Genomic DNA, 12,240 nt, shown 5'->3' on the forward strand with positions numbered 1-12,240 from the left:
ATCCTTCACATTTTGCTTTCGCGGACGTTGACACGTCATGGGCAATGGACCGGTAGGGGAGCAATCAGAAAAGTTTGGAGGCCACCCGTTTCTTTCGTCAGAGCCGTAGCGAGGGGGTGCGAGAGGGGCAGCCGCCCCGGGTGCCCTAGCGAGGGAGGGCGCCGAATGGCATGTTCTGGGAGGGTGGTTGGCCAGTGTAAGGTATAAGAATGAAGAGAATTTGAATTTACGGTATCAGCAGTGTAAATGGGCGTCTTCTTTGTTGACAAGGCTTCTGAGAGCAGTGAGGGACGGGTGGGGTGGGGGGGTGCTTTAGACTTGCCCTGCCCCTGGCGCAAGCTCACCTCGAGACGGCTCTGTTTTTCGTATATTAGTAAACTCCCAAAGTTCAAAGCGACACTGAGCACTCTCGAATTTTCTGAATTCGTCTATTGCACTCCACAGTGACATGGTGTAAACACAGATCAAGAAGTTACCCGTCAAAAAGAACTTGTTACGAGTTAAGCTACCGTGTGAAAAATGTAACTTGCAGTTACAGAGTTACTTAAAAAAAAAGGAGTTATACAGGGTGTTACCCTATAAAAGTCTACCCGCGCCGGCATGCCGTGCTCGCCAATTACTCAATGCAGGCGGTACAATGTGCTGCCTACGTGTAAAACTCATAAGGACATTCCATCATGGTAAATATCGAAGTGATTGAGCACCGTAACGCAAAGTTATAGCGCAAAACGTGCGGTTCCCGTAGTCGAAACAGCCAAGATGGCGCCTCTCAGTAAGCAGAAGAATATATGTGGACGTTAGTGAAAAGTGAATTAAAAGCAACTTGGAACTTAGTTTAAGTTACTTTGGCAAGGTTACCTGAAAAAGAAACGAGTTCCTCTTAAAGTTACCACGGCGCAAAAGTAACGAGTTAAGCTACGAGTTACAAAAAAAAAAAAAAGAACTTAGTCACAGTAACGAGTTACCTATAACTCTGGGCGTAACACCACCAGACCCCCACCAGGAGCCCCTGCTTAACTCTCCAAATGCGTGTCACCCTGTTTAGGAGCTGTACACTAGATGGTTCCTGTCATATGCTCACGTGTGTTTCTGCTTCAGGACATGTTTCTTCCACGTTCACTGTAAAGCACGGCGCCTGATGCTAAGTAAAGTGCAGCCCATCGCCTGCCGAATAAAGGGTGCGTTTTCTTATTCAACTCTGGCAACTCCGAGTTACTCTCAGCCGGCGAAAAATAGCCAGAGTAGCCAGGTTAGGGGAAATGATGTCATAACTCTGCGGCGAAAATTAGCCAGAGTAGCTAGGGAGTGACAACTTTACTCTACTCTGAAGAAGGGTAGCCGTCGTTCTGACGTCACACGCAGGCTAGCAGACGACGCATCGTCGTCTGCTAGCTTGTGTGTGACGTCAGAACGACGGCTGAACCGTCAGAACCGGCAGAACCGTCCTGTTGACAGACAATATGGGTGGTGTTCATTTTCGAAATGTAGGACCGGTTAAAAACTGTCGAGCATTTTCAGAATCTGCTGGAGTGCACGCATCTGCGTTAAGCTGTTAAACAGAGTGTCTGCCAGCACTTCCACATCGTCTCGCCCGTCAGGCCAGTCCGCCATTTTGAGCGCAGAGTAACTCTATCCGTTCGAAAATTACGGTCAAAGGTGGCTACTCTGGAGTCACGTGATGATAAACGCTCTGACGTCGTTACCCAACTCCTGGCTACTCGGGTTGAATAAGAAAACGCACCCAAAATGGTTCCAAATGGACCCCCTGTGTCGTGCGTTGTACGAGCTATGTATTTGGTTCATTACCTGGGAAATACGTGTGACCTTTAGGGACTCAATGCCAGTGCGGACGTTGTACGTCTTCTGTTTCACCACGCCCGAATCCACAACGTATGCCACGCCGTCGATGGTTATGGATGTTTCGGCTACGTTGGTAGCCACAACCATCTGAAAGAGGAAGGACAGTACTGTTTTCATCTTCTTCTTCTTCTTCTCTTCTCTTGTTTATTTTTTTTTTTTGCCACTATGAGAATGCAGCCGGAGCATTCTGTCACTACACAATTGCATAGAGTCACTATTTCTGAACACCAAGCAGAGGCCTTGCCGTAGATTAATAGTAGATTAATATGCGCATTTTCCAAGCACTATATTGCATTATATATATGGCCTGATTTTCTTCGGGTTTTATTTTTCAGCAAAATCGGGGTGGGGTGGGGGGGTGGGGGGGCAAATATCGGGTTCGATTTTGTTTCAATAATTCGGGTGTAATCGGGTCAAACTGAACCCGATTCAACCCAATCCTTGCTGAATCGAACAGAATCAGGCGTAAGCCTTCGTTTTGCTCGGCATAATACAGTACAAACAATACACCAGGGGACACAGAGTCCATGCATGTAAGAGGCAGCAGGGTCTTTGTTTTGCAGTTTGTATGAGCATATTTTTGCATTTACAACGTAGTTTCCAAAGTTCTGTGCTAGTTATGATGACTTCAGATCCCCCTGGTCCGGAAAATATCGGTTAATAAGGGTTATACCCTGTCTAACGACGATCATTGTTATCCGTCGGGTAACCCTGTGTCGACACCCTGCTTTTGCTGATTTGAATCAGGGTGGGGGGTAAACACCGGGCGTAATCGGGCATAGTACTAAAAAGTAAGGCCCCGATCATATGCTACTTATCAAAATGTGTTCCCAACCTCTCCTACAATTTCCCCTTTAGCATTGCGCAGTCAATGGTGAGCACAGAATGTGCAACGTATCAGTTTCTTGCAACTGCCAGACTGAAGGGCATTGAGCAGTGGTGCCTTGCAGTCACGTCGTAGAAGAAGGAGGCAAATGTCACCGAGGCAACATCATGAAAGGAAAGTGAAACAACGAGCGGCCGTTCCACCAGCTGCTCTGCGCTAAGCTGCGGAATTCGAACACTTTGCATCTTACTCCCTGTTGGTGCACAACGGTTCAGCTTCATTTCAATGGCAGCGGTAATTACTTCCTGAATAGAATACTGTCACTGGATTGAATATCATGTTTTATTGCATAAAATGCCGTGAAAGAACCGGAGAGAAGGTAAGAATATATGTGGACGTTAGTGCAAAGTGAATCAAAAGCAACTTGGAACTTAGTTTAAGTTACTTTGGCAAGGTCACCTGAAAAAGAAACGAGTTCCTCTTAAAGTTGCCACGGCGCAAAAGTAACGAGTTAAGTTACGAGTTAAAAAAAAATAATAATAACTTAGTCACAGTAATGAGTTACCTATAACTCTGGGTGTAACACCACCAGACCCGAGCTAAGCTGCGGTCAGCACCTTTTTGCTCTGGCACCCCGCACTGTAACAATGTGAATTATGAGGGATTCAAATTCGATTTCAGCTCAATTTTTCTGTGACCCCTCAGTGATGCGCGCCTTTCCGTTTGGTAGTGCTGCTGTCAGAGACATGAGCAATATGTGTCGAAATATCAATTTGTTGTGCAGTTTTCCAGCTCAGTCTATCATAATCGTCGCCACCACTATCGCCGTCGTCATTTTTATTCCCACAAAGCCAAGACGTATCTGACTAAATTTTAGAGGTGGAGTCTCCGCAACGAAAGTCATCATCGTCATCAGGAATTTGCAATGGAGGTCGCGAAGAAAAAGGTGCAGGGGCAAGTTCATGAGTTCCCTGGGCAACTGGCACTGTTCTCCACAATATATAAAACTCGTAAACACAAGGGCCCATGGATATAGTACGACCTTGGCCATGAAGACACTTCGCAAACGAGGCAATGCTTGCTGCTGCCCCTAGTTACAGCCAGAAACGAACAACCCTATGATCCTACCCCCTTCCCCCCCCTTTTTTTCTTTTCAGGAAGGAAAGTGACGTCCGCGTCCATGGCCTCTTGGGACGGCGCTCACAACATAAAATACGTTTGCGTGCTCCTTGACACCGCTTCTGGCAAAATTAGGCTGCAAAGAAAAAGGGGGACTACAAGGCTCGGTCGACTACAGTAGAACCCCTTTATAGTGAAGTCGTCCGGACCATGAAAAATCTTCACTATATCAGGATCTTCACTATATCAGTAGTTCATTTTTTTTCTGGCATGTATGACCCACAGAATGCCTGTAAGCAGCAGATATTGATTGTAATGGAATACGCACACTTTATTTACATGAAGACACATGATAACAAGTACATTTGGAACTGGTGCTTTCTGAAGTGTTGCAGGAAGGAGGTCTGCACAAGATTTTACCCTCATGGCCGCTTCCGCTTACGAAGCTCGAAATGCACTGCAATGCACGGCGCGTCTGACAACACCAAACAAAACAAATTGGCGAGCCTGAATGCCTGGCTGGTTGGTCATGACTCATGACCACGCCTTTCATCCTACGTCATTGATGGCGCCCAACTTCCGGAACACAGCGTGAGTTCCGTTTTCGACCGCGATGGCGGAACGAGTCATTTTTTGGGGGAAATTTCGAAGTTTCGTCCGACTTTTCTTCACTATATCTAGTTCTTGGACAGAAAGTCTTCACTATAAACAGGTTGCCAATACATGGGCGTCTATGGGCATTCAATTGGGACCGTGATTTCCCTTCACTACATCAGTTTCTTCACTGCATGCGGGTTCACTATAGCGAGGTTCTACTGTACTTATCGTATGCACTGCCACGTGTACATTTGCACCTTCAGAGGCGTGAGTGAGTTTGGATGAAAACTAGAGTGCCAATTCAAGCTGAGCTCCATTTCAGCAAAGCTTATGGTCGAACGGGTGGGCCGGCTTTCTGTTGATGGGTATGTCTCAAAAGCACTGAGCCTGTGCCGTAACTCTCACTGTGCTCCAGGAATGGAGGTAAAGGCACTTACCTTCCTGTAGCCCTCTGGTGTCTCTTCAAACACTTTGGCCTGCATTTCACTCGGAAGGGCACTGAAGATTGGAAGCACCATCAGCTCTAGGGCAGACACAACCCATTTGGACTCTTGTTCGAGTTTTTCGCAGGCGTTCTCTATCTCCTCTTGCCCAGACAGGAAGACGAGGATGTCACCTGGACGTAAAAAAAAAAAATTCCTCTTCACAGGCTGTTGTGTTTTAATTTTATTCCTTGTTCTGCGCCTGCTCGGAGAAAACGTTTTCTTTTCTGTTCTAAAAATGCTGTCCCTCTTATTGGACTTCTTCTAAGTGTATCCTGCCGGCACCGTGCGCGTGAAAAAAGATTTTGGAAACATAACGTAGCCAAGACAAGCCGTGTAGACGCTATTTGCGAGTATTCATCCATTTCTCCTTTCTCTCGCTAAAGGAACTACCCGGCCACTAAAAACGTCAATGCAGACGACAGAAGTAAGCTATCAGCCACGCATTTCCTGATAAAGGCAGTTTCATGGGGGGATATAAAATGGAAGCGTTGAACCGGTCCGCAAACTGGTTCGTGGCAGCGAACCAGTTCGGTTTGTGACGCGGCCGGGCCAGAACTGAACCAGAACGAAATCCGACCACCGTGAACCCAAACCCATAATTTTTGCGGTTCGACAACCCGCAAGCAACTACCAGGAATCCTTTCCAACCTTTCTGGGAGAAAGAGTGCGCAAATTATGCATGTAAGGTAAGGTACTACCATGCACTAGGCATGCTGAATAATATGCAATGGAACTGCATGAGGAATACACTGTATCTATTCGTTCTTGTTAACATCCACATCCAGTAAGGAACGTAAAACCATATGTTCACTGCATACACACGCGTGGTCTAATGCAGTGTTTCCCAAACTTTTGGCGGTGACGGACCCCCGGAAGCGATGAGAACCAATTCACGGACCCCCCCCCCCTACACACACACACACACACCGTCACAGCCAGTGCATAACCAGCAACCTCGTCAGCTGCTGCGTGCTTTCGATACATCTTCAGAAACGATTCCGGACTGGTTTCTTCTTCTTGTTTGTATGTGTATGACGCGGACAAACGTGCATTGCAGGACTTTTCGATCAGAAATTAGAAGCTAGCCGTTGAAGCATGCTTGTAGCAATTTTGGAAGTTCTGGGTGTTTGGAAATGGGGCAGCATGTACGAGCGCGTGTTTGTGGGGACGAAAATCCTCACTGTAATGTCAGAGACGGTCGCGGACCCCCACAGACACTCTCGCGGACCCCCACAGACACTCTCGCGGACCCCCAGGGGTCCGCGGACCACACTTTGGGAAACACTGGTCTAATGAATGAAATTGAAGGGGTGGAGAGGTTGTCACCTCTTTACTTTCTCCACCTCAATGTGGTCACAATCAACATCACCTAGATAGAGAAACCCTGCGCATTGCCTCCTCTCACACCTTTGCTACGTGGACATATATAGTCAGAATTCGTCTGCTACTAAGATTCACCGTTCCGCAAATTCAAGAACCCGCAAATGATTGCAGCTCACCTGGAACCTGCAGACGTAAATATTTAGACAAAAAATGCAGGACGCTTTCCAGAATATCACTCTTGAGAAAGATTGAGACCGTTTTTCGCTTTATTTCCAAGTTTTCCCATTTAGTACGCGGGGACGTTCAATCACAACTCGCAGACGACGGTGGTTCTTCTCCATGGCCGTGAACACTGAAAGCACCTTCATGATTGGCTACGGCCGTTGAAAACACGATCCTGATTTGCTGACTCTTAATAGTTAACGTCGAGTCGACGGGCGTGCAGGCTCTCTGTACCTTGGTGGGGGGGGGGGGGGATATGTTTATTAAGAAAAGGAAAGGAAAGGTCAGCCAGACGAAGGTCGGCTTGCTATTCCAAACAAAAAAAGGCAAAGAAGGGAAGAAGGAAAGAAAAGGGGAAGAAAAGAAAAATAAGAAAAGAGAAGGGAAGAAAGATGGAGAAAAGGGTAGTAAAGAAAAGGAAAAGAAAAGAAAAGGAGAAGGAAAGGAGAAGAAATGAAAAGAAAAGGAAAAGAGGAAAAAGAAGAAAAGAAAAGGAAAAGAAGGAAAAGTTAAGAACAAAGGAGATAAGGGAAGGAAAGGAAGAACACAAAACTAAAACTGAAAAGTCACACACACAGTCACACAATCACAAGGCGTTGACCTTGGTGGTGTTGTCACAGTGCCCAAAGGATTGTCAACTTCTACTGACACTTACCTTTTGGTTGTGTTCTGTGTACCTTGAGCGCTGTTTGGATTGAAGCCTCGTAATAGTCCAGCGGGGGGTCGCTATTGTCGTAGAAAATCTCTACAGGAAAGGTCGTGCCGGGTATTTTGATGATTGGCTACAGTAATTGAAAGTGCAATGAATCAGTTTACTGTACTTCTTAGGACTTCAGCACTACCCTGTGTTGAGATCGTAAAAATGCTGCGCAGACGAGCTCTAGCCTTCTCTTCCCCGTGCCTAAGAGACCCCAACAACAACGAGTATCCTCCGGATGTACGAATAATATCGTAACGAATTCGTACGTCCAGTGGATATCCCTCGGACATCTACCGGACATTATTCCTACACCCCAGAGGATATTCGGTGTTGTCGGGGGAGTGTCCCGTGCGGTGCTCCTTTACTACCTCACGTCCAAAAGGGAGCACCGCATGAAGCTTAAAATTCAACCCACAGTTCAACTTACAGCATCAAAGAAGTACTCTGAGAACTTCTCGACATCTATGGTTGCCGACGTGACAATGATCTTCAGGTCCAACCTCCGTTTGGCAATCTGAAAGACACACCGTGTTTCTTAAGGCCTTCTTATCTCTGTACATATGCCTATAGACAAAAATATAGGATATTATATATATAGGCTCCCATATATATATATATATATAGGAGCTATAGGGATGTGCCAACCGAATCCGCGAATCCTAGGCAGGGATTCGAGATTCGGGAATCCGAATCCCAGTGCCCAAAACGGCGAATCGAACCTTTCAAATCCACCAACCACGTTTGTTCGTTTCTTTTACAAATTGGCGCCTCCAGAGTCCGCCGAAAGCCTCATTGGTCGACGGGTGTTTTCTTGTTTGTTTGTTCACATTGCTCTGGACTGAAAGAGTTCAGACAGGAACTGTTACATTACAAGTTTAAAAGTAATATGGTTTTGCTTTTGATTGTTGCTTTAGCTTTATATGGAAATAATTCAGACACGAGAATTTATGAATTTCTCGTAGTCGATGAATAGAGCCTGAAGTTTTCGGGAAATATTTTTTCTAAATTCGGGGGTTTAAAAATCAGGTAAATAAATATGTGCACTAAATTCATGCGAATTCGGGTGAAAAAACTTCCAGTATGCTAACTTCGAGGAGAAATCGGGCTCAGTTACTCAAACTAAGTGTAGTGGTTTGGTACAAACGGTGATGGAACTGCGTTTGCTGCCAAATAAGTAAGTTTGTGCATTCCTACAGAGATCCCAGTGAGGGCAATTTGCCGGGTAAAAATCGGGTTTCCCCCTAAAGCGGCAACCTTCAATTCGGGGTGCAAATTCGGGGAAGAATCGGGTAAAACCCTAAAACTTCAGGCTCTATCGATGAACAATATGTTAAATATACTATATGGGTATGCTTTTACACGAAACTGAACTTTTTTTTTTTTTTTTCATTAAACAAATGTGTCATATTCTGCTTCAAAACACTTTCCAGTAGAAGTTTTTTTCTTGGTTTTTAAACTATTTTTAAAGAAAGGATTCGAAACATTCGAGATTCGTAAGATTTGTGGATTCGCAGAACCTTCCTTGGATTTGGATTCAGATTCGGATTCGCAAAATTCTGGATTCGTCCCACCTCTAATAGGAGCCTATAGACAAAAATATAGGATCCTATATATATATATATATATATATAAGCAGGAAAAATCAGAAGACGACAAAGAGCTTACAGGAAAACACAAAGGGGAGTTTATTAACACATATAGGGATAGGGGTCGACGTTTCGGCAGTCAGCGCTGCCTTCGACGGGACTGGGGTTTGGTGACAAGAACAAGCTTTATATATGGGAGAGGGTTATGTACAAGGGAAAGAGAGCAGCGCATGCGCTTTTGTCATGACTAACATAGGTTGGTGACTAAGTGAGAGGGGAATGACCGGGTCTGTGCAGCAGGACCTTGAGGAATTCTTCCAATGTTGTCTATCTTCTTCAATGTAATGAATGCAACGCCCAATATATCGGACAGACAGCTACTTCATTTAGAACGCGATTCAATAACCACAAATCTGACGTCGCGAAGAAACCTAATCTGCCAGTGTCGCGCCATTTCAGTAAACCAGGACACTCAATCACCAATATATCTATTTTCATCCTGCAGTCAGGCTTTCTTTCCCAGCGGCTCAGGGAACAGCGCGAGTCTTATCTCATTCATAAATTCCAGTGTCAGATAAACGAAGATCCAGGAATCCTTTCTACTATTCGCAACCTGCATTCCTAATCCAGCACAATACATACACTCTTTTGTCTCTTTTTCAGGCTCACGGGTATTTCCTCAAGGTCCTGCTGCACAGACCCGGTCATTCCCCTCTCACTTAGTCACCAACCTATGTTAGTCATGACAAAAGCGCATGCGCTGCTCTCTTTCCCTTGTACATAACCCTCTCCCATATATAAAGCTTGTTCTTGTCACCAAACCCCAGTCCCGTCGAAGGCAGCGCTGACTGCCGAAACGTCGACCCCTATCCCTATATGTGTTAATAAACTCCCCTTTGTGTTTTCCTGTAAGCTCTTTGTCGTCTTCTGATTTTTCCTGCTTATTTCATTCTCGTGGTCAACCGCCCTCCTAAGCTTCTAATCTATATATATATATATATATAGTTGAAATAAATGGGAGACAGAAGACGAAAGTAGGGGAAGTAACAAAAAAGGGGTTTATTAAAACTTAAAAATCATAAAAGTTAGGGAGGATGTCTACGTTACGGCGGAGGCTCCGCCTTCTTCGGGACAAAAGAGCTAAGCTTTTAGCTCCCGAAGAAGGCGGAGCTTCCGCCGTAACGTAGTAAGCCGTCCGATCCAACTCCAACTTTTCAAGATATATATATATATATATACAGGGTATCCCAGAAAACGTGTCATTGAATTATAATAAAAAAACTATGCCACCTAGAATCATGCGGTCAACGGCATTTGTTCCTATTAAGCTTTTGCCACCTTGTAAAGTTAATGTCATGTACTCCAAGTTTGATTATGCAAATAGTTGCGAACTGAACTCAGAAATTTGCCAAGGGAAGGTCACTTTTTTACCCCACCAATATGAAGAGTGTGCCGAATTCACTCAAATTCATGATAATTGACAGTGATATTCACGAGCTATCTCATCGGAAAAAATAACCAAATATCATGCTTTTTGGAGCACCAGACCATAGCGCGCGATGACTTTCTGAACGCAATCGCTCGCAGTCCGACGACAGGAGTTTCCGAAGCCAGCCCTCAGAGTGATAGTAGAAAAAGTAACAGTTCCTAAAATTGGGAGAGGGAAGGCATTATCCCAGCGAAAGTCGGACGTGATAAGCCATGCCTGCGTTATCTCTTTCTGCGATGCCGGAGTGGGCTGGGTTTCCAACCTCCTTTCGTCAGACTGACACAGATTGCGCTGAAAAATTCATCGTGCGCTATCCAGTGCGACCTCCGTAGACCATGATGTTCGGCTATTTTTTCCGATGGAATAGCTCCTGAATATCCCTGTCAATTGTCATTAATTTGAGTAAATTAGACACGCTCTTCACATTGGTGGGGTAAAAAAGTGACCTTTACCAGGAAAATTTCCGACTTAAGCTCGCTAAAATTTACATAATTAAACTTACGTTACACGACATTCACATGAGGAGGTGGCAAAAACCCAGTAAGAACAAATACCGTTGACCGCATGATTCTAGGTGGCATAGTTTTTTTTATTAGAATTCAATGACACGTTTTCTGGGACACCCTGTATATATATAGGAGCATGCAGACCACGACGAATGGATCCATGGTACATTCTGTGCATACATACCCCTTTAACAACTCCAAAGAGGACATCGGTGGGTATGGACCGTTCGTGGGCTTCGTCGAGAACGATGACCGAGTAGCTCTCCAGCAGACTGTCCCTGACCGCCTCACCCAGCAGCATTCCATCAGTCATGTACTTGATGGCAGTCTCCGGTGCCGAGCAGTCTTCAAACCGGATGCTATAACCAACCTGTTCATGGAAGCACAGGACCAGTGGAGTGTTCTAGCTAGACGGACACCTACTTTCGCTCCCCAAGGCCACCTGCACCGGGGCCGAAGTGCGAGGAATAAAAAAGTGAGCTTGGTAAAGACACTGAAGCTATGGAGTGAGACACCATCGGTGTACCATAATGTAAGACCCCCCGAGACTCGGGGGCACGTTTCGGGGTTGTTTCACTCAGATTCTGATGAGATCGAGCTGTTCTCTCCTGCAGCAGCGAACGACGTTGTAACACGACACAAGTGGAACGAGGATCGCATCGTAGCACAAAAATGTGTACATCTACCCACGTCCACCGACCCACACATGTTCTCCATTTTTCCACGACTGGCCTTCCGTCCCTGTCCGAAAGCGGGAGAACATCTGAAACATTGCCGACATCAGTTGTCAGGTTGATCGTCTGCTTAAATTTGTCGTCTGCTTCTTGCCCCACTCCGTTGCTCCTCCCCTCAAGGCACTGTCGAGGCTGTTTTTGAGGTTTGGAACAGAAGTGGCGCACGGCACTCCACGAAAAGAATGCGAAAGTGCAAAGCAGCTTGCACTTTGTGAAAGCTGTGCAGAGGAGCCCCGCTACTGCGCCAGGAGCTGAGGGAGCAAGTAAAAAGAATGCACCTAGTATTTCAGCCTTGTAACACCGCTGAGGTCGTACCACTTGATGACGAGGGAGTTGAAGACATGTCGCAGCTAATCTTTCACCACTTTGAAGTCCTGATATTCTGCTGCACAGTCCTCGGCTGTCTTTTTTTTGCGATGTCCCATTTCCCATGCGCCAATTCTGGTGAGCAGCATGAGAAGTATCGTATTGTATTACAGTAGAACCTTGTTAATTTGAAGTCGTCTGTACGGTGAAATAATTTCGAATTATGCGAACCTAAGCACATGGTGAAGGAACACATATTTCGATACTTGCTGAAGAAGTAACTTATCTTCATCTGTCGCTTTCCGACATTGACATCGTCTATCACACTTCATTCAAGAGGCCCAAAATATGACGTGTTGCATAATGAGCCATTACTCTGACAGTAATTTGTGGAAAGGGACGATCACCTGCACACGCTTTGCTTCATCAAGCTGCCTCGGAGGAAGGAGTCTCGATATAATGATCAATCATCCCGACACCGGTGATA

At 45.6% G+C, this 12,240-nt stretch overlaps 1 protein-coding gene across 2 annotated transcripts in view; it reads right to left on the bottom strand.

Annotated features, from left to right (window-relative positions):
- The window catches only part of LOC135370334 (ATP-dependent RNA helicase DHX8-like), a 164,378-nt gene that overhangs the window by 20,226 nt on the left and 131,912 nt on the right, over positions 1-12,240 (bottom strand). For both annotated transcript variants that reach the window (XM_064604055.1, XM_064604054.1), the window contains exons 5-9: positions 10,898-11,083; positions 7,560-7,646; positions 7,088-7,214; positions 4,840-5,018; positions 1,807-1,947 (exon numbers count right to left, since the gene is read on the bottom strand). In XM_064604055.1, coding sequence (XP_064460125.1) covers positions 1,807-1,947; positions 4,840-5,018; positions 7,088-7,214; positions 7,560-7,646; positions 10,898-11,083 — 720 coding nt within the window. The remainder of the gene's footprint in view (positions 1-1,806; positions 1,948-4,839; positions 5,019-7,087; positions 7,215-7,559; positions 7,647-10,897; positions 11,084-12,240) is intronic.

The sequence above is a fragment of the Ornithodoros turicata genome, chromosome 10 (genome assembly GCF_037126465.1).
Source record: "Ornithodoros turicata isolate Travis chromosome 10, ASM3712646v1, whole genome shotgun sequence".
Lineage (NCBI taxonomy): Eukaryota > Metazoa > Arthropoda > Arachnida > Ixodida > Argasidae > Ornithodoros > Ornithodoros turicata.